A 15555-nucleotide genomic window follows, 5' to 3' on the forward strand; every position below is an offset into this window, starting at 1 on the left:
GCAGGATCAGCGAAGAATTCGGACTTTAGATCAACACCTGAAAAAGAAAAATAATAATCGTAGACAAAGCAAATACACCAAGTGGTGAATTTCGAAATGGTAGAATGAAGAAATGGTAGAAATTACCAGAAATTACTAGCAATGGCCCGACACGCACTAGCGAAATTGATTTAAACATGGAAAGACAGAAACGCAAGAAATACTAAGTAAACCTCAGGTTGGTCAATGCCCTTATTTTTCCTATTGCTACATACGCAGCTGAAACATGGACTCTCAAAAAAATCGATAGGAGTAAGATCGAAGTTTTTGAAATGCGGGTCTGTAGAGAAATTCTACGCATGTTCGGGACAGAACACAGAACCAACCTGCCAATTCTGGAAGAGCTTCATATAAGAGAGAGGCTACTAAAAAAATATACCGAGCATATCTAATTTTCTTTGGCCACACAGCTAGAAGAACGGGGATCATGGAACTATTGGTAGTAGAAGGAAAGTGGGAAGGCCAAAAACCAAGAGAAAGATCTAACACGATGGACAGGCCAAATGAAGATTCTGGCAGAAAACTCCCTACATGAAGCCGTCCATATCGCACAATCTTTCAACTAATCATCCAGGGAAAGATTGAAGGCAAGAAAGGAGTAGGTCGCAAACAAATGTCGTGGCTACGGAACATAAAGAACTGGACAGGCATAAATAATACTGGCGATCTTTTGCATGCCGAAAAAGACAGACGTCTGGCCTTAAGATAATTCGCCATCGCACTATAGGTGCACGGCACTATAAGAAGAAGAAGAATCCGTAAATGTTTATGAAAAATAAAGTTTATTTCTTCTTCACTTTCGGTTAGAGGTTCCAATTTTGTCTTTTGCGTTTTCTACGATTTTCTTTTTTCGTATTTAAGCATTGGATTTGCCAATTTGACAAATTAATGTAAACTACTATTTTGTGGAAATAATTATTCGATAAATTATTTAAACTTATTTTATTCGTTTACTTTTCTATAACTGCCATATTCACGCAATATCAAGCCATGAAATTTTAAATGTATTTATTAAAACAATTTCCTTCTTACTTATACAGGGATGAGTGCCTTAAGAACCGGCAAAATAACGCAGAAGATAGAAAACATAATACGTTGTGAAATAAAAAGAGACGCAAGTAGTAGAGGCGAGAAATTATCGATATAAACCTATAATTTACTTTACATTACATTAGATCTATCGAAAGTTTCCCACCTTTAGACGTTAGCTTATGAGCTGGTTGACTTCAGTCATAGTAATACTTATCACCTAATGTAAGTAAAAACAGTTTAAGTACGAGTATGTTTTTATCCAAAATTAAAGTATTGATCAATCATAAACCGTGATTTGAGACACAGAATTAATTATCAAATTACTACTATAATAATTAAACTGTTTACTTACATTTGCTTTATTGCCTTCAATCAGTTTTTACTTTATGCGAAATTAAAAAAATGTTAATGTTCGACGTCATACTTGTAATATTATGACTGAAGTCAACTAGCTCATTAGCTAACGTCTAAAGGTGGGAAACTATCGATAGTCCTAATGTAATGTAATGTAAATTAGATTTTTCTATCGATAATTTCCCACCTCTACTACTTTCATCTCTTTTTATTTCACAACGTATTATGTTTTCTATTCTATCTTTTGCGTTATTTTGTCGGTTCTTAAGGCACTCATCACTGTATAATCTCTTATCTCTCTGCAGGGGTCACATTGGTGAATTATTTGGCACACATAAAGCAATTAAATTCATCTCTTCATCATGTAAACAAGTTGCTATATGCATAGACTAGCTAGTTTCAATCCAATCTATCCAAAATATATTTACCGATTTTCCAATCATTAAAAAGATCGAAGACTGTTACCAACGTATCATTTCCCAAAAATATAACAGATCTCATAATCTGGCTACTTTTTTTTTCAATAAATAAACCTCCTATCTTTATCACCAAGGGTCCCCCAAGACAAGACCTTACTATGGTAAGAAGACTTTGGATCATGCAATAAAAATTAACCTATAGCTCCTTCTCTTTTAAATACCATATCAGAAATATCCGACGTTAGCGATCACCATTGCGAATACTTCTCGATCTTCTGCTATATGGAATAATTGTCCTGCATTTGGTAGATATCTGAGTCCATTCACGAATGTTTTTAGCCGAGAAACTTGTTTTCTTCCTACACCTCTCTGATTTTCCATTTTGCCTTTAAGGAATATTAACTTATTGTTACCTGATGTAATCTAGCAACCAACCATCTTGCTGTCAATTATATTTGTCAGTAACACGTAATTACCGAATGCCAGCAGTATTCAATCAGAAGACTACAGTCTTCTGATTGAACCAGATGTACATGATATCATAAACAAACCGGATCAGAATTCATTCATTCAGTCAAAAAGATGAGTAGTTTTATCATAAAATTTGAATTCATTGTACTGTAAATTGTATAACGTATTCCATATTGTTTATTGTAACATATTGTTTACCACAGTTTAATCTTAGTTGTTCAAGGGGCTATACTAGATGAGCACGCTTTAATAAAAAAAATTATTTTGATTACTATCGACAATCCGTAATTAAACACTCCTTAGTAGTTTTACACGGTATAATAAAAAATTACAGAACTTTTTTATAATCTTCATGCTCGTATAATTCCCGTTTGAAATATTTTAGGTGTCCAAATGGTTTTCGTAACTCTCATTAATTATTGACGAAATTTGATATTTTTGAAAAAATGCTGAAGAAATTTATTGGATAAAGAGAATTAATAAGAGCAACAATACCAGTATGGATATATAATACTACCGAATAATTTAAATAGTCTTTGGAACATCTCAATTTTACCTAAACTATTTGCTGTATTTTCTTTCTACTATAAATAACGACAACTTCTTGCATATACAGTTTTTCCACGTGTGGACTAGTAAATCAAAATAATTACGCCGTATATCGAGGTAATCATGTAATTTCCACTAACTGTATCTGTACTATATTAAATTAAACACAGCGCAGACAGCTCATTATAAGATTTAAAATGAAAATTATGTGCACTTGCCTTTTCTAGAATACCCTACAAACATATACATAAATTTTTGTTACAAGGCGCTGACACTTATAATAATGAATTAGTGTCGCTCTAAGAATGAATAAAGAACAAAAAATTACATAATATACAAAGGTATCTTCCAAGCACAAAAGCAGTACCGTATTTTAAACAATTACATCTTCAAAAATATTCCATAGTGTATATATTTCGTATAACGTACGTATCTCTATCCATTATTAAAGTCATGAATAAAAGAGGTATTCTTTAATTCATTCATTTGTTACGTTGAATAGTTCTATGTAAGAGCGCTTGTGAAGATTAGTTTTTTGCTTTTGTCAAGCAGCAAACTAACATGTAAGTTAATGCTGACAACTTCTTAACCTCAAAAAGCAGTAATAAAATTTTGCAGAAGGGGAATAAAAATAAACATAAAATACAGAACAGAGTTTATTAAGCATGTATCTAAGATTATTTGACACGCATAGATACTTATTTCATTAGTAATAAGGCAAAAATTGAGGTTTAATATTGTGACTATTTCACTAGACTATTTTTAACTGATAAAACATCATAGCAACGCCACGTTTCCTACTGACAAAACTCCTTCTTGTCCATGATTTCTCAGCGACAAAATTATGACAGATTCGTCACGAAGGTGTCTGGTAATTCTATTGTTGTCAGTTTGACAAACGTCATTGAGGCGTATTCAATTGTGGACAGATTTAATGGATCCAGACGAAAAATCAAGATTTGGATGCCAGTCAGGTAAAGAAATCAAAAAATTGGTTCCGGAAAATGTCCCACTGAACACGCAGAGGTCCAGAAGTTCTATTTGAATCCAATTTGCGGAATTCCTACAGGTGAGAAATTTTACGCTTGAAAGATGTACTACCATAACGGAACTCGCAAAAATTGTTAAGGATTATGCCTTTAACATGAAACAAGACAATGGCGAAGAATGTCAAGAGTCTGTGGAAGAAAAACTAGACACTTGGAAGAATTATGTGGAAGTAACTTTTGCAGATGAAAGGCAGAATACCATTGAAGACACTAAGTGCCAAACAGGACCCCCGATTACCATTGAAGAAGTCACGTCAGCTATTAAAAGAACTAAAGATGGTAAAGCGGTAGGGCCTGACGAGTTTTGTGCAGAATTCCTAAAACTTATGGATGAACAGGGAATAAAATGGATAACAACTGTATTCAACAACATATACGTAACTGGAAAAATACCCCAAAGCTGGTTAAAGTCGACCTTCATGACCATACCAAAAAAAGTAAATGCCAAGACATGCGAAGACTACAGAACAATTAGCCTAATGAGCCACTTACTTAAAACCTTCTTGAAAGTGATACACGGCAGAATATATAAAAAATGCGAAGAACAAGTATCATGGACGCAGTTTGGATTCCGCGATTCCTTAGGCACCCGAGAGGCTCTATTCGCTGTCCAAGTGCTTATGCAAAGATGCAGGGATGTTAACTGTGGATGTGTATACTTGTTTTATCGACTACAAAAAGGCATTTGATAGAGTAAAGTATGATCAACTTATAAACATCTTGAAAGAAGTGGGGTTAGATGATAGGGACTTAAGAATCATCTATAATTTATATTACAACCAAACAGCCAATATTAAAGTGGATGACCAATTGACAGAGGCAGTCTCCATAGATAGAGGAGTGAGGCAAGGATGCATTCTGTCTCCGGTGTTATTTAATATATACTCTGAATATATCTTCGAGCAAGCGCTAGGCGAACTACAAGAAGGCGTATTAGTCAACGGAATACGTCTAAACAACATTAGATATGCCGACAACGCAGTAGTTTTTGCAGATAGTCTGGACGGTTTGCAAAGAATAATGTCGCGTATATCAGATGTAAGTAGAGAACACGGACTTGATCTTAATACGCAGAAAACAAAGTACATGGTTATCAGTAAGCGCGAAATATTAAATACACAGCTTTTGGTTAACCAACATTCAATTGACAGAGTGGACAGCTACACATACCTTGGTACCAACATTAACAGCCCATGGGATCACTCCAGTGAAATAAAACAACGCATAGGAAAAGCGAGATCGGCGTTTAAATGATGAAGTCTCTTTTCAGAAGTCACGATTTACCACTTGCTACCAAAATCTCTCTCATTAGATGCTATGCTATTTCTACGTCATTATACGGAGTAGAGGCCTGGACATTTTCCGAAGCTTCTTTAAGAAAACTCGAGGCATTCCAGATGTGGTGTTACAGACGTATTTTAAGAATTTCATGGGTGGATCGTGTGACTAATGTTGAGGTCCTACGTAGAATAGGCAAGGAATGCGAGATTATTAACACCATCAAAGAGCGCAAACTAGAATATCTTGGCCATGTTATGAGGAATGAATGGAGATACGGCTTGTTGCAACTCATTCTTCAGGGCAAGGTATTTGGAAAGAGAGGACCAGGGAGAAGAAGAATATCTTGGCTTCAAAATCTGAGAAAGTGGTTTAATACATCGACAACCGGACTATTCAGAATAGCAGCAAGCAAAGTTAGGATAGCCATGTTGATCGCCAACATCCGGAACGGATAGGCATTGTAAGAAGAAGAAGAAGCTTTGGCAATGTTCGCTTATGAAATTTTGACAAAATCACATTTAATTCGCGAAAATTGCTAGGCAACAAACTTTCATACCAGTCGAAAATATTGCCGGCAAAATTTTCTCTCTTATATTATAAACAAAAATAATTTAAACCGCGTAAACCGCATTTCGTTTAGGTACAACCTATAAAGTTATCCAGGGATTTATAACCATACAGAAAAAATAATTTCTAAATACATACACCTTTGCTTAGTTACATTGTTCGCCTGTAGAATCCGGATTGGGGCCAGTGAGATCCTTGGGACAGAAAAAGAGACCGTGACCGGTGTCGCTCGTTTCCTCCACTTAATTCCTTTATATTTTTATTTGTAAAATCAGAAGAGTCACTCATTCCTGACTCTTCTTCTGGACTATACGTTTTATACCGTATTCATTTTATTTCACAAATCGGGACGACATGCTGTTGTCTTAAGTTAACCATATAGCTGCTGCCTCCGTGTCATGTTTTTCTTTGATCCACGGCCACGCGGGTGTATATTTTATTATGCCTTTAAACAAATAATGTGGTAACGAAGTGCGAAGAAATCTTTTGCCTGCCAAATGGTCATGCCATAATATACGTACGTATAAGGAATGGTGCTAAAGCACACTCACATAAGTCGAATAATGATTTACACATAGTAGCCACAGGACGCAATGGAACACTATACTTATACAATTTATCCTAGAGTAACAATAATTCCGATACTACATTATATAAACCATGTATAACGATTTTACCATATTAGTTTACACCATGTTTTTGACACAGGGCTCAATTAGAGACTATACTTACAAAATTTATCCTGGAGTACTAATAGATTTTGATACTTAATTATTGAAAACACAAATTGAATTTAGAGACATAATACGTACGAGAAAAGCCATGTATTTTTGTGTACAGTACAGGTACAGGTCTTTTCAGATATTTTCTTCTTCTTTAGATACCATCTCCTGTTACAAGGTTGGTAATCATCATGGCTATGTTTACTTTTGATACTACAGCTCTGAATATATTTAGATAACTGCATTTATACCATAAGCATCAATAATAACAAATACATATATCCTCTCATCACGTTGCCCAGATTGTGTAACTTTCTTATCTTAATTGTATTCCTCCATTCTTCGAATTTCCTCATTTCAGATATACAGAGATGTATATGTCGTCATTCATACTTGTTCTTTTTTATTGTACCTAATTGGTTAAGAGGAATCGAAAGGGGTTAAAAATCTACATTTTATATTAATAACACTAAAGTATGGAATAACAAAAATGTACGTTGTAAATCTGTTTTCTTGAGGAGTGTCTAAGTAAAATATTATGTTTATATGGACCTGACCAGGCCAGAACAGGCCTGACCAGGCCAGAATAGTATGAGCCACAACTGATTGTAATAAAAATTACATTTTTAGCTAATGTTTGCTATTTTGATTTCAACTCTGGAAATTGTTTTCAAAAAAATTATTTAAAAAAATAGTAGGGTGTGGTTTTATAACCGAAAGTTGTTTAGTGTTGTGGTTTGGAGATTTTTTTAAACACGATTTCCGGATATGAACATAATAATTTAACAAAAATGTAATGTTAAGATTTATTGATTATGAAAATACGTATCCGTGAAATAATTTTGGTACACCTACATTTCTGGTATGCTATCTTTCTTGTTTTCACAGTAAGCCTAACTTTCAGATCTTTTTTCAGGCGTTGGATCACCGTGTTGTTTCTGATATGATGAATATATGAAATTCTGAGCAAATACATAAAATCTCAAGACTCGTGTTCTTACGTTAATGTTCAGATCACATTTCTTCTTCCAAAGGCGGTTGCGGACAGCTCTTATTACTTATTTCTTGCAGTAGTATATTTTTGTACTCATCATTACATTTAAATTGTTTTCCAAAATTCATGATACCTTTAATGCGATCTGGTATCTTCTTCAAATACTTCCAAACATTTACAAATAAGTTAAATTAAGTATCATCTCCAAAGCACTTACGGTGTTCTCGTAATAAATGGTTATCAACGTCTGTTTATTCGTAGATATACAATTCTTGTAATAATATATTATTTTTATGCATAAGAGAGTAATAATCATGAATAATAAATACTTTTAAATACACGTAAAATATTAATTACAATTTCTGAGTACATACTTAAGTTTCAATGGCATACTAGGGAGAGTTTTATTTAAGATGAATCAAAACAATTGACCAAATAAAACTAACGATTAATGTGAACATAAAACTACATCAAATACATCTACATAATAAAGCTTGTTCAATTGAAATCCATCTTTGGTCCAGAAAAAATTTATTGGCAAATATACTAACAATAATTACCACTACAATTAAGGCATATATCCCAATATTTCACCAACCGATGTATACCCTGCTTAAAGAATTCTTATGGCTGTTGCTCGAAGAATTCTTTTGTAAGTTGGTACTTGTTCGTCTGATTGAAAACAATGACATGTTAATGGCTTTTTCAGTGGCCCAAAGATATGAAAATCCCATGACGATAAATCGAGACTTTAAGTTGGATGTTCTAATATCCTATATTTCTTTCGTTTTAGATTTTCTTTTAATACTTTGGCAAGATGAGGCTGGGCATTGAGGTGCAGAAAAATGATACCACGTGACAGCTTCCCTTTTTCGTATTATTGCTTGATGGTGGTTGTTCAAAGTTTCATTATACATTTGTATTAATATGCACTCTAGGTTTTGTAAACTCTATAAGCAACGGTCCCTCATGGTCGAAAAACAATTAACATGACCTTACCTGCAAAAAGTTCAACTTTAAACTTCTTTGGTGGCGAAGAATTTGTGTGTTTCCATTTCATTAATGACAGCATACTGGATGGTTCAAAATAATGACACCAAGATTCGTCGCCGTCAATTATTGGTGAAAATAAGTCATTAATGTTTTGTCTGTATTTCACGAGATGTTGCAAAGATAAACCCATTTGCAAGGTTTTTTGATCTTTTGACAAGGGACGAGGAACTGAATATTGCAAACTTTGCTGTAACCCAGTTTGTATACAACTATAAAAAGATCTAATACTCACGACAACATTTTCTAAAATTACCCTAATTCAAATTCGCCAGTTTTCTTTGATCAGAACTTTCACACATGCCACATTTCTGTCTGTTCATGCAGTACTCAATGCAACTGGTAGTGGCTTTATTCATCATTCTCTCCTCTCTTATACTCTTAAATTTTCTTTAATACTCTTTGAAAGTTTAATATGCAAAACATGCGTTTCTATACATCGCTTTCATTCGCCTATAAATTTGCAATGTTTGCAAACTTTTAGTATACAAAACACGAATGACTGCATGCTGATTATATTTGGATGGATTATTAACAAAAAATGCCATTTTTAAGTCAAAATACTTAATTATAGAACCTCATCAGTGTGACGTATGCAAACATAACTAACATTGCAGAATATCAGTTGAGTGATTACAATTGTTTTCAAGGTTAACCTGAATAAAAATGGGTTTTAATTTATTAAACAAGCTTATAAAATAGAAAAGAGTCCCTAATAGCTTTTAATGATGTGGCTAAGATAATTGTATGTGTGCATAGAGGTGAATACGGGAAGGTTTCTTGTAGATTGTAGATTTTTGTGGTACATCTGTCTATCTGTATTTAGTCCAATAGATCTAATCTTCTAAAACTATTATCCATTTAAAAGAGATATTATATTTGTTACCTGTTCACTAGTGTTTAGGCTCTAAAAAGACCTATTGCGGGTACTTATTACGTTGGGTTTTTGAAGAATCTACATGTTGCTATCAGATTAAAGCTCGTCGAATGTTATGTATGTACGCAAATGCAATATGGGGTGGAAGCTTGGGCTCTGAAAGTATAATCCGTAAGAAACGTGGCTATATAGGCATATTCTTAAAATTCCTTTGACTACAAAAGTCTTAAACGAAGAAGTGGAAAGAATTTCCAGTGGAAAGTGAATTGGACATCGTAGAAAGCTTATGAACACAATTAAAATAAAAAAACATTGTATCTGGGTCACATGCAAGAAAGAGTAGAGGGAAGAAAAGGCTTGAGAAGAAAGAAATTTTAATTGAGGAATATCAGAGATTGGACTAACCTCATTGTTGAACAGATACTTCACGTTGCAAAAGATAAAGCGTTTAAAGAAGTGATCGCTAACCTTTGTTAGAGGACAGCACAATAAAAGACATGTTGTTATATCCACTCTGCCTATTTTATAGTGCAATAAAAGGATTTGTATGTTCTTCTTTAGCAAGAGTATTAGCAGTCTCATTATAAACAAATTCTTTATGTCCTGATATCCACAGCAAACCTTTTTTGTTGTTCCCTGTCAATTGCGAACTAGTTTCTAATTTCTTAATTATGTCTCTTGAAAAATTTGTATGAGAGACAACTTTTACCTTAACTTTAGTGTTAATAATAAAATAATAATAAAATTGTGTTATACTGTGATTGCATTAAAAGTATTATATTGCAAAAATAATTGTTTATAACGGTGATATTATTTATGACATTGAAACATTGAAAATTTGATATTTTAGTAGTTAGCAAAAAAAAAGACGGAAATTCTTAATTATTATGCATCACATAAAGCAGATAGCATTAGTGTTGAGAAATAAACATTTTATGGAGTTATTGCACAAAAATCTCCAAAAGAAACCGACGATATGTGCATGATTTATTTTTTCACAAAGAAAGGTTTACTGTGAATAAAGATTTGAATGCAATTAAGTTATATTCAGCATTCTTACTAAACCACACAAACTCTATTTGGAAACTTAAACAATCGTTAGAAGAAACACCAAAGAATAACAATTTTCCTAGATACTATGGTTTTTGTGGTATAGTAAAAAAATTATTTAAGATTTCTAAAGACAGGACTACATAATTACCTATTTTTTATCGAGATCAAACGTAGGTCAATGTGGGTCATAATGTTAGCAGATTTTGACATAACGAAAAGTTTATACTGCCTTTCGAACAGTTTGATAGTTCTTTGTAGGTTTTGATTATCTGTTAATATTAGAATATTGTCTTTATTTCGAATAAATGTTCCATGAGTTCAACGTACTGGAATTATGCGTTTGCTTATTAAGTGGTTAGCTTCATAAGAGAAATTCTATACTAGACGAAACAAAGTACATCCTTGACTTTTACCTACAATCGTTAGTATAGATTTGAATGTTTCTTCTCCAGTCTTACGATAACAATAATGTTCTATTATTCTAATTTCTTTTATATCTAGGTTTTTCTTTCAGTTTTAGAAGTTTGGGGTATCTTACCATCTTAAAAAATAGATTCGTAGTCAACCATACCAACATAAATAATTTTTGACATGAAAGCAGCATTGAAGTAATAAACTAAGTGCTGCAAGGATTCCAATCGATTTCGGAAAACAAATTTATGTATTAGACATGTAGTGCTCTAGTTAACTATATATATATATATATATATATATATATATATATATATATATATATATATATATAGTTATATATATCATATATAACTATATATGATTATGATTGGGAATGTCTTTACCATATGACGCATGAAATAATGCGACGTTCTCGCAGGCTTTTATTTTAAATACATTTTGTAAATAAACAAATATTAATGTTATTAAGAGTTTAATACTCTATATAAAAGTAACTCTATAGCGTTATTAAAATGATGGGTCATGTTTATAATGTCTAGGACCATACAGACATAAATAACAGTCGAGAAATCGGCTCTTTGAGTATATAGGCGACAGAACATTTGCAAAAACATAAAAGAAAGGATTTCACTAGTAACAGGCGAACGAGAAATCTCGTAAATTACAGTCACTTCTATATTTACATATATATAATGTATTTGAACAAAGCTTTCGATAGAATGCAGATAAAGCATGATGTATCTTCTACAAAGAAACTAGGTAAATATAGATACATAGAAAATAAATAACTTTAAATAAATCGATTTGATGTGGTATGAAATTAATATTGGTAAAGATCTTTCCTTAAGTCAATTATCGTTATTGGAATTGATGAAAGTTAAAAAAAAAATGAAAAAAATAGTCGTTGCTAAACAAATCATTAGTGAAATGAGTGTTGGAGTAAAAATATTTAATAAATAGACTATTGATTATGTACTTTAGAAAGGAACTAAAATGTTAAAGGGGTTTATTATTTCATGTGGTCAATGGACCCCCAATGGACATAAGAGTGAATTCTATGTACTTTTCATACATATAAATCTACAGAAAAAATGTAAGAAAAAATACAATATCTAAATGTATCTTATATAAGTAACAGTAAAGTAAAAATATATTCAAAAACAAACCAAAAAAAAAACAGGAAAACACGTAATTTTTCTATTTTGTCCCATAACTTTTTTCCACCGGGGTGTAAGTATAGGCATTGCTAAACAGAAAAAAAACTTCTGTCCTTCTTCTTTAAAATGACGTAGAAGTGTTTAGGATTCAAAGTGTTTAAGATACGATTTTTTAAATGTTGTCACTCACACCATTTTTGGGTAATTTTCCTATTTTTTCGAAAACATTCTATAACTTTTTTCTACGCAGTTTTAAGTACATGCAATGTATATTGCTAACAAAAAAAAATATCTTTAAAATTATCTTCAGCAGAAGGCTCTAGGACTAATTTCAAGCAAGATAGGGTTCTTTAAAGTTTTCTACTTTTAACGTTTTTTTCTATTTACGGCAAAACACAAAAATTGTCTACGCTAAGCGAAACTTTTCACCTTTAAACCCTTATAATTTTTATCGATAGGATAAAACTCACAAGCTCTGTTCACAAGCTATCGAATTTTTATCGTCGAGTTGATACAAATTTAAAAAACTGATGTCACGGGCCCCGAATTGAACTGACATTCAAAATCGTTGGTCGTTTGAAGCTTTGTTTCTGTGGGAACGGTTCGTTCTACACAAAAAGTGCTAATAAACATTTTTGTTTAAAATTATTTCAGCTACTTATCTAAAATAATTTTTCTACAGCATGCAGATTCTTGGTAAATAAAGTTTCCCCACACTTATGAGGGAAGGTTTTAAAGCGAGGCCCGGGGGTAGTAGTCAAAAAGTTTTTTGCATTTTTTTTGGAGTCTTAAAATTTACATTCTCAGCAAAATTCAGCCTTTTGTTATGATGTTTAGAGCTTCAGTGGCATGTTTGTCTCTGACGACTGGAGTATTCTTTTCTTGCATATTTAGGTATATACAAATCGTTGCAAGCATCACAATTTGATCACATTTTGGTTACCGTTAGTCCTTAAATATTTTACAATGGAGTATTTTAAAGTACAGAAAATAAGCTTTCTTTTTTATTTAGTAATAAATATACGTAAATCTACTATGAAAAAAGTTATAATAACAAATTTAGTAAAACTTACGACAATTCGTTAAAAGTAGAAAACTTTAGAGCACCGTATGCTAAAAATTCGTCTCAAACTCTTCTACAATAGACCATTTAAAGGTAATTAATTTTTATTTGTTCTAAATGTACCACTACATATACCTTAAACAGCGTAGAAAAAAGTTATTGAAAAACGTTTGCGAAAAAATAGAGAAAATATCCAAAAAATATTGTGTGGCGAACATTGAAAAGTTCTTTTGAAAAAGAAAGATAGAAGTTTTTTTTTTTCAAAAATGCCCATTCCCATGCCTCCGTAGAAAAAAGTTATGGGACAAAAAAGAAAAAACGCGTGTGTCCCTGTTTTTTTTTTGCTCGGATTTTGAATATTTCTATCAAAAAAAAAAATTATTTCTGACTTTAAAAGGTGACAATTTGTTAGGAAATTTAATTTTGAATAGCTTTTCTGCAGATGTGTATGTACTAAAAGAGCATAAAATTTACTTAAATGCTCCTTAGTGCATAAGGACAAACTCACCCCTTTCTTAAAATCTCACCTCTTTAAATGAACTTTTTTTAATATTTGGGAGTCCATTGATTATATAAAATAATAAAATTCCTTTAATGTTGTAGTTCCTTTCTATAAAGTACAAACAGAGAAAGTAACAAAATCAATTAAACAAAGCTAACTGATGACAAAAATGTTACAACATATATTGCAAAATTAGGACAAAAGACTTTTAAAATACAAAGATTTTTATCGACATAACAGTTAAGAAATCAAATCGACTAAATCTTAGTGGATAGATAACCAAGTGCAGAGATGATAAATGAGAAGTTGATGAACGAATTAAAAAAAAGGGAATGGAACGTTGCTAAACGAACACATGACACATGGTGAAAAATAAAAATCATTCCTGAATTAATTCTTTTTTTTTAATGAAAAATTAATTAATTATTAATATAAATTAAGAAATGACTATAGCATTATATATATATATATATATATATATATATATATATATATATATATATATATATATATATATATATATATATATATATATATATATATAAGCATATATTGCAATAACTAAATTATAGTCTAGCAAGTTTTTTTGATCATATTGTAAATAAACTCAATTGTCATTTGAATAAAGAGTATAAACTTTTTACTAATGTATCAATAAATTGTACATCGACTAATTTCTATATGATATATGAAGTGCAAAAAGATTTTTGTATTTACTCACTTATTAAAAAAAGTTTCCAAAAGTTGTGCCGAGTGCGGCAAACCTTCTACAAGTAAATCCAAAGGTAATTCCCCGGCCACAGCGGCAATTGTATTAGGCCCCAACTTTTGTAACACTGCAGCGGCTTCCCTAAATTGCCTCCCTTCGGCCAACACCATCACACGCCTCAATATTAGCCTCGGGCTCGTCGGTGAGGCCCTTTCGCGTCGAAACCGGTCGCCACTGTCGCGCATCCTCGCACCAAGAAAGTCTTTATGTGAATAATAAGTAAGAAGAAATTGAAGAAGCGATCAGGTGCCGCCGCATCGGTGAAGAATCGAGAAGAGACCACCAAGTTCAAGAGCGGAGGATATCAGGATCGGATTTTAGATTTCTACAAATCACTAACAATTTCTTCTTTTTATTATTAAAAGTGTTTATTAGAAATTGGTATTCAAAATATACACAAACTTTAAAACATTAAAATCAAAAAACTCGAAGATGAAAGTAAATTACTTGTAATTAAAACTCCTGTTGTAAGTGGTATATTTAATTAAAAATTAAATTTGAAAATCCAAAAGGATTAAGTTCAGAACGTTTTCGGACTACTCAGTCCATCTTCAGTGAACTTAGAAGCAAGTATTCCCACTAAATTAATAAAACGTAGGGTAAAATTTTGACTATTATATGCAAACATGTGGTTAATTACTTACTTTGTATTATTTGCAAAATAACCCCAAAACCAAACAGTGGTTGGGTTTAAATGGATTAAACCATACTTAAAATTGTTAAATTATCTGGCTATATGATGATGAACCTACATCCAAACTATAGGAAAGTTAACTGCCAACTAATTTGATATGCCGCAATTGATAATATTCGGAACAAGAATGATTGTAAATTTTTTAAAACAGTAAACCAGGTTAAGGACTCATTTCTATACCTTATTGTTGCCTAGTATACCTATATATTCCATATACTTTCCCCCTGGTTCCTTACCGCTCTTAGGTAATACCATCGTCAAGGCCATGTCTCTATTTTATATACATTTTCTTCTGATTCCTTACCGCTCCTAGATAAGAACTGGCAACAAATCTTCATTATCAATTTAGGCAGCGTAAGGCACCCCTAAGTTTCGTTCACTAACTGAACACGTACAAGGGTATCTTGACGAAGAATGGGTGGTTTTAGTTGATAGGTAGGGCAACAGGAAGGCATCCGTTTGCAGGACCTCCTCTACAATATGGGTAACCAGATAAATT

General features: G+C 32.3%; 1 protein-coding gene across 1 annotated transcript in view; it reads right to left on the minus strand.

Moving 5' to 3' along the window:
• Positions 1 to 14570, minus strand: part of LOC140434643 (uncharacterized) — a 335946-nt gene extending 321376 nt beyond the window's left edge. The window contains exon 1 of the mRNA XM_072523057.1: positions 14315 to 14570. Coding sequence (XP_072379158.1) covers positions 14315 to 14547 — 233 coding nt within the window. The 5' untranslated portion in view covers positions 14548 to 14570. The remainder of the gene's footprint in view (positions 1 to 14314) is intronic.
• Positions 14571 to 15555: the final 985 nt, after the last annotated feature.

This window comes from Diabrotica undecimpunctata, chromosome 2 (assembly GCF_040954645.1).
Source record: "Diabrotica undecimpunctata isolate CICGRU chromosome 2, icDiaUnde3, whole genome shotgun sequence".
Taxonomy (NCBI): Eukaryota; Metazoa; Arthropoda; class Insecta; order Coleoptera; family Chrysomelidae; genus Diabrotica; species Diabrotica undecimpunctata.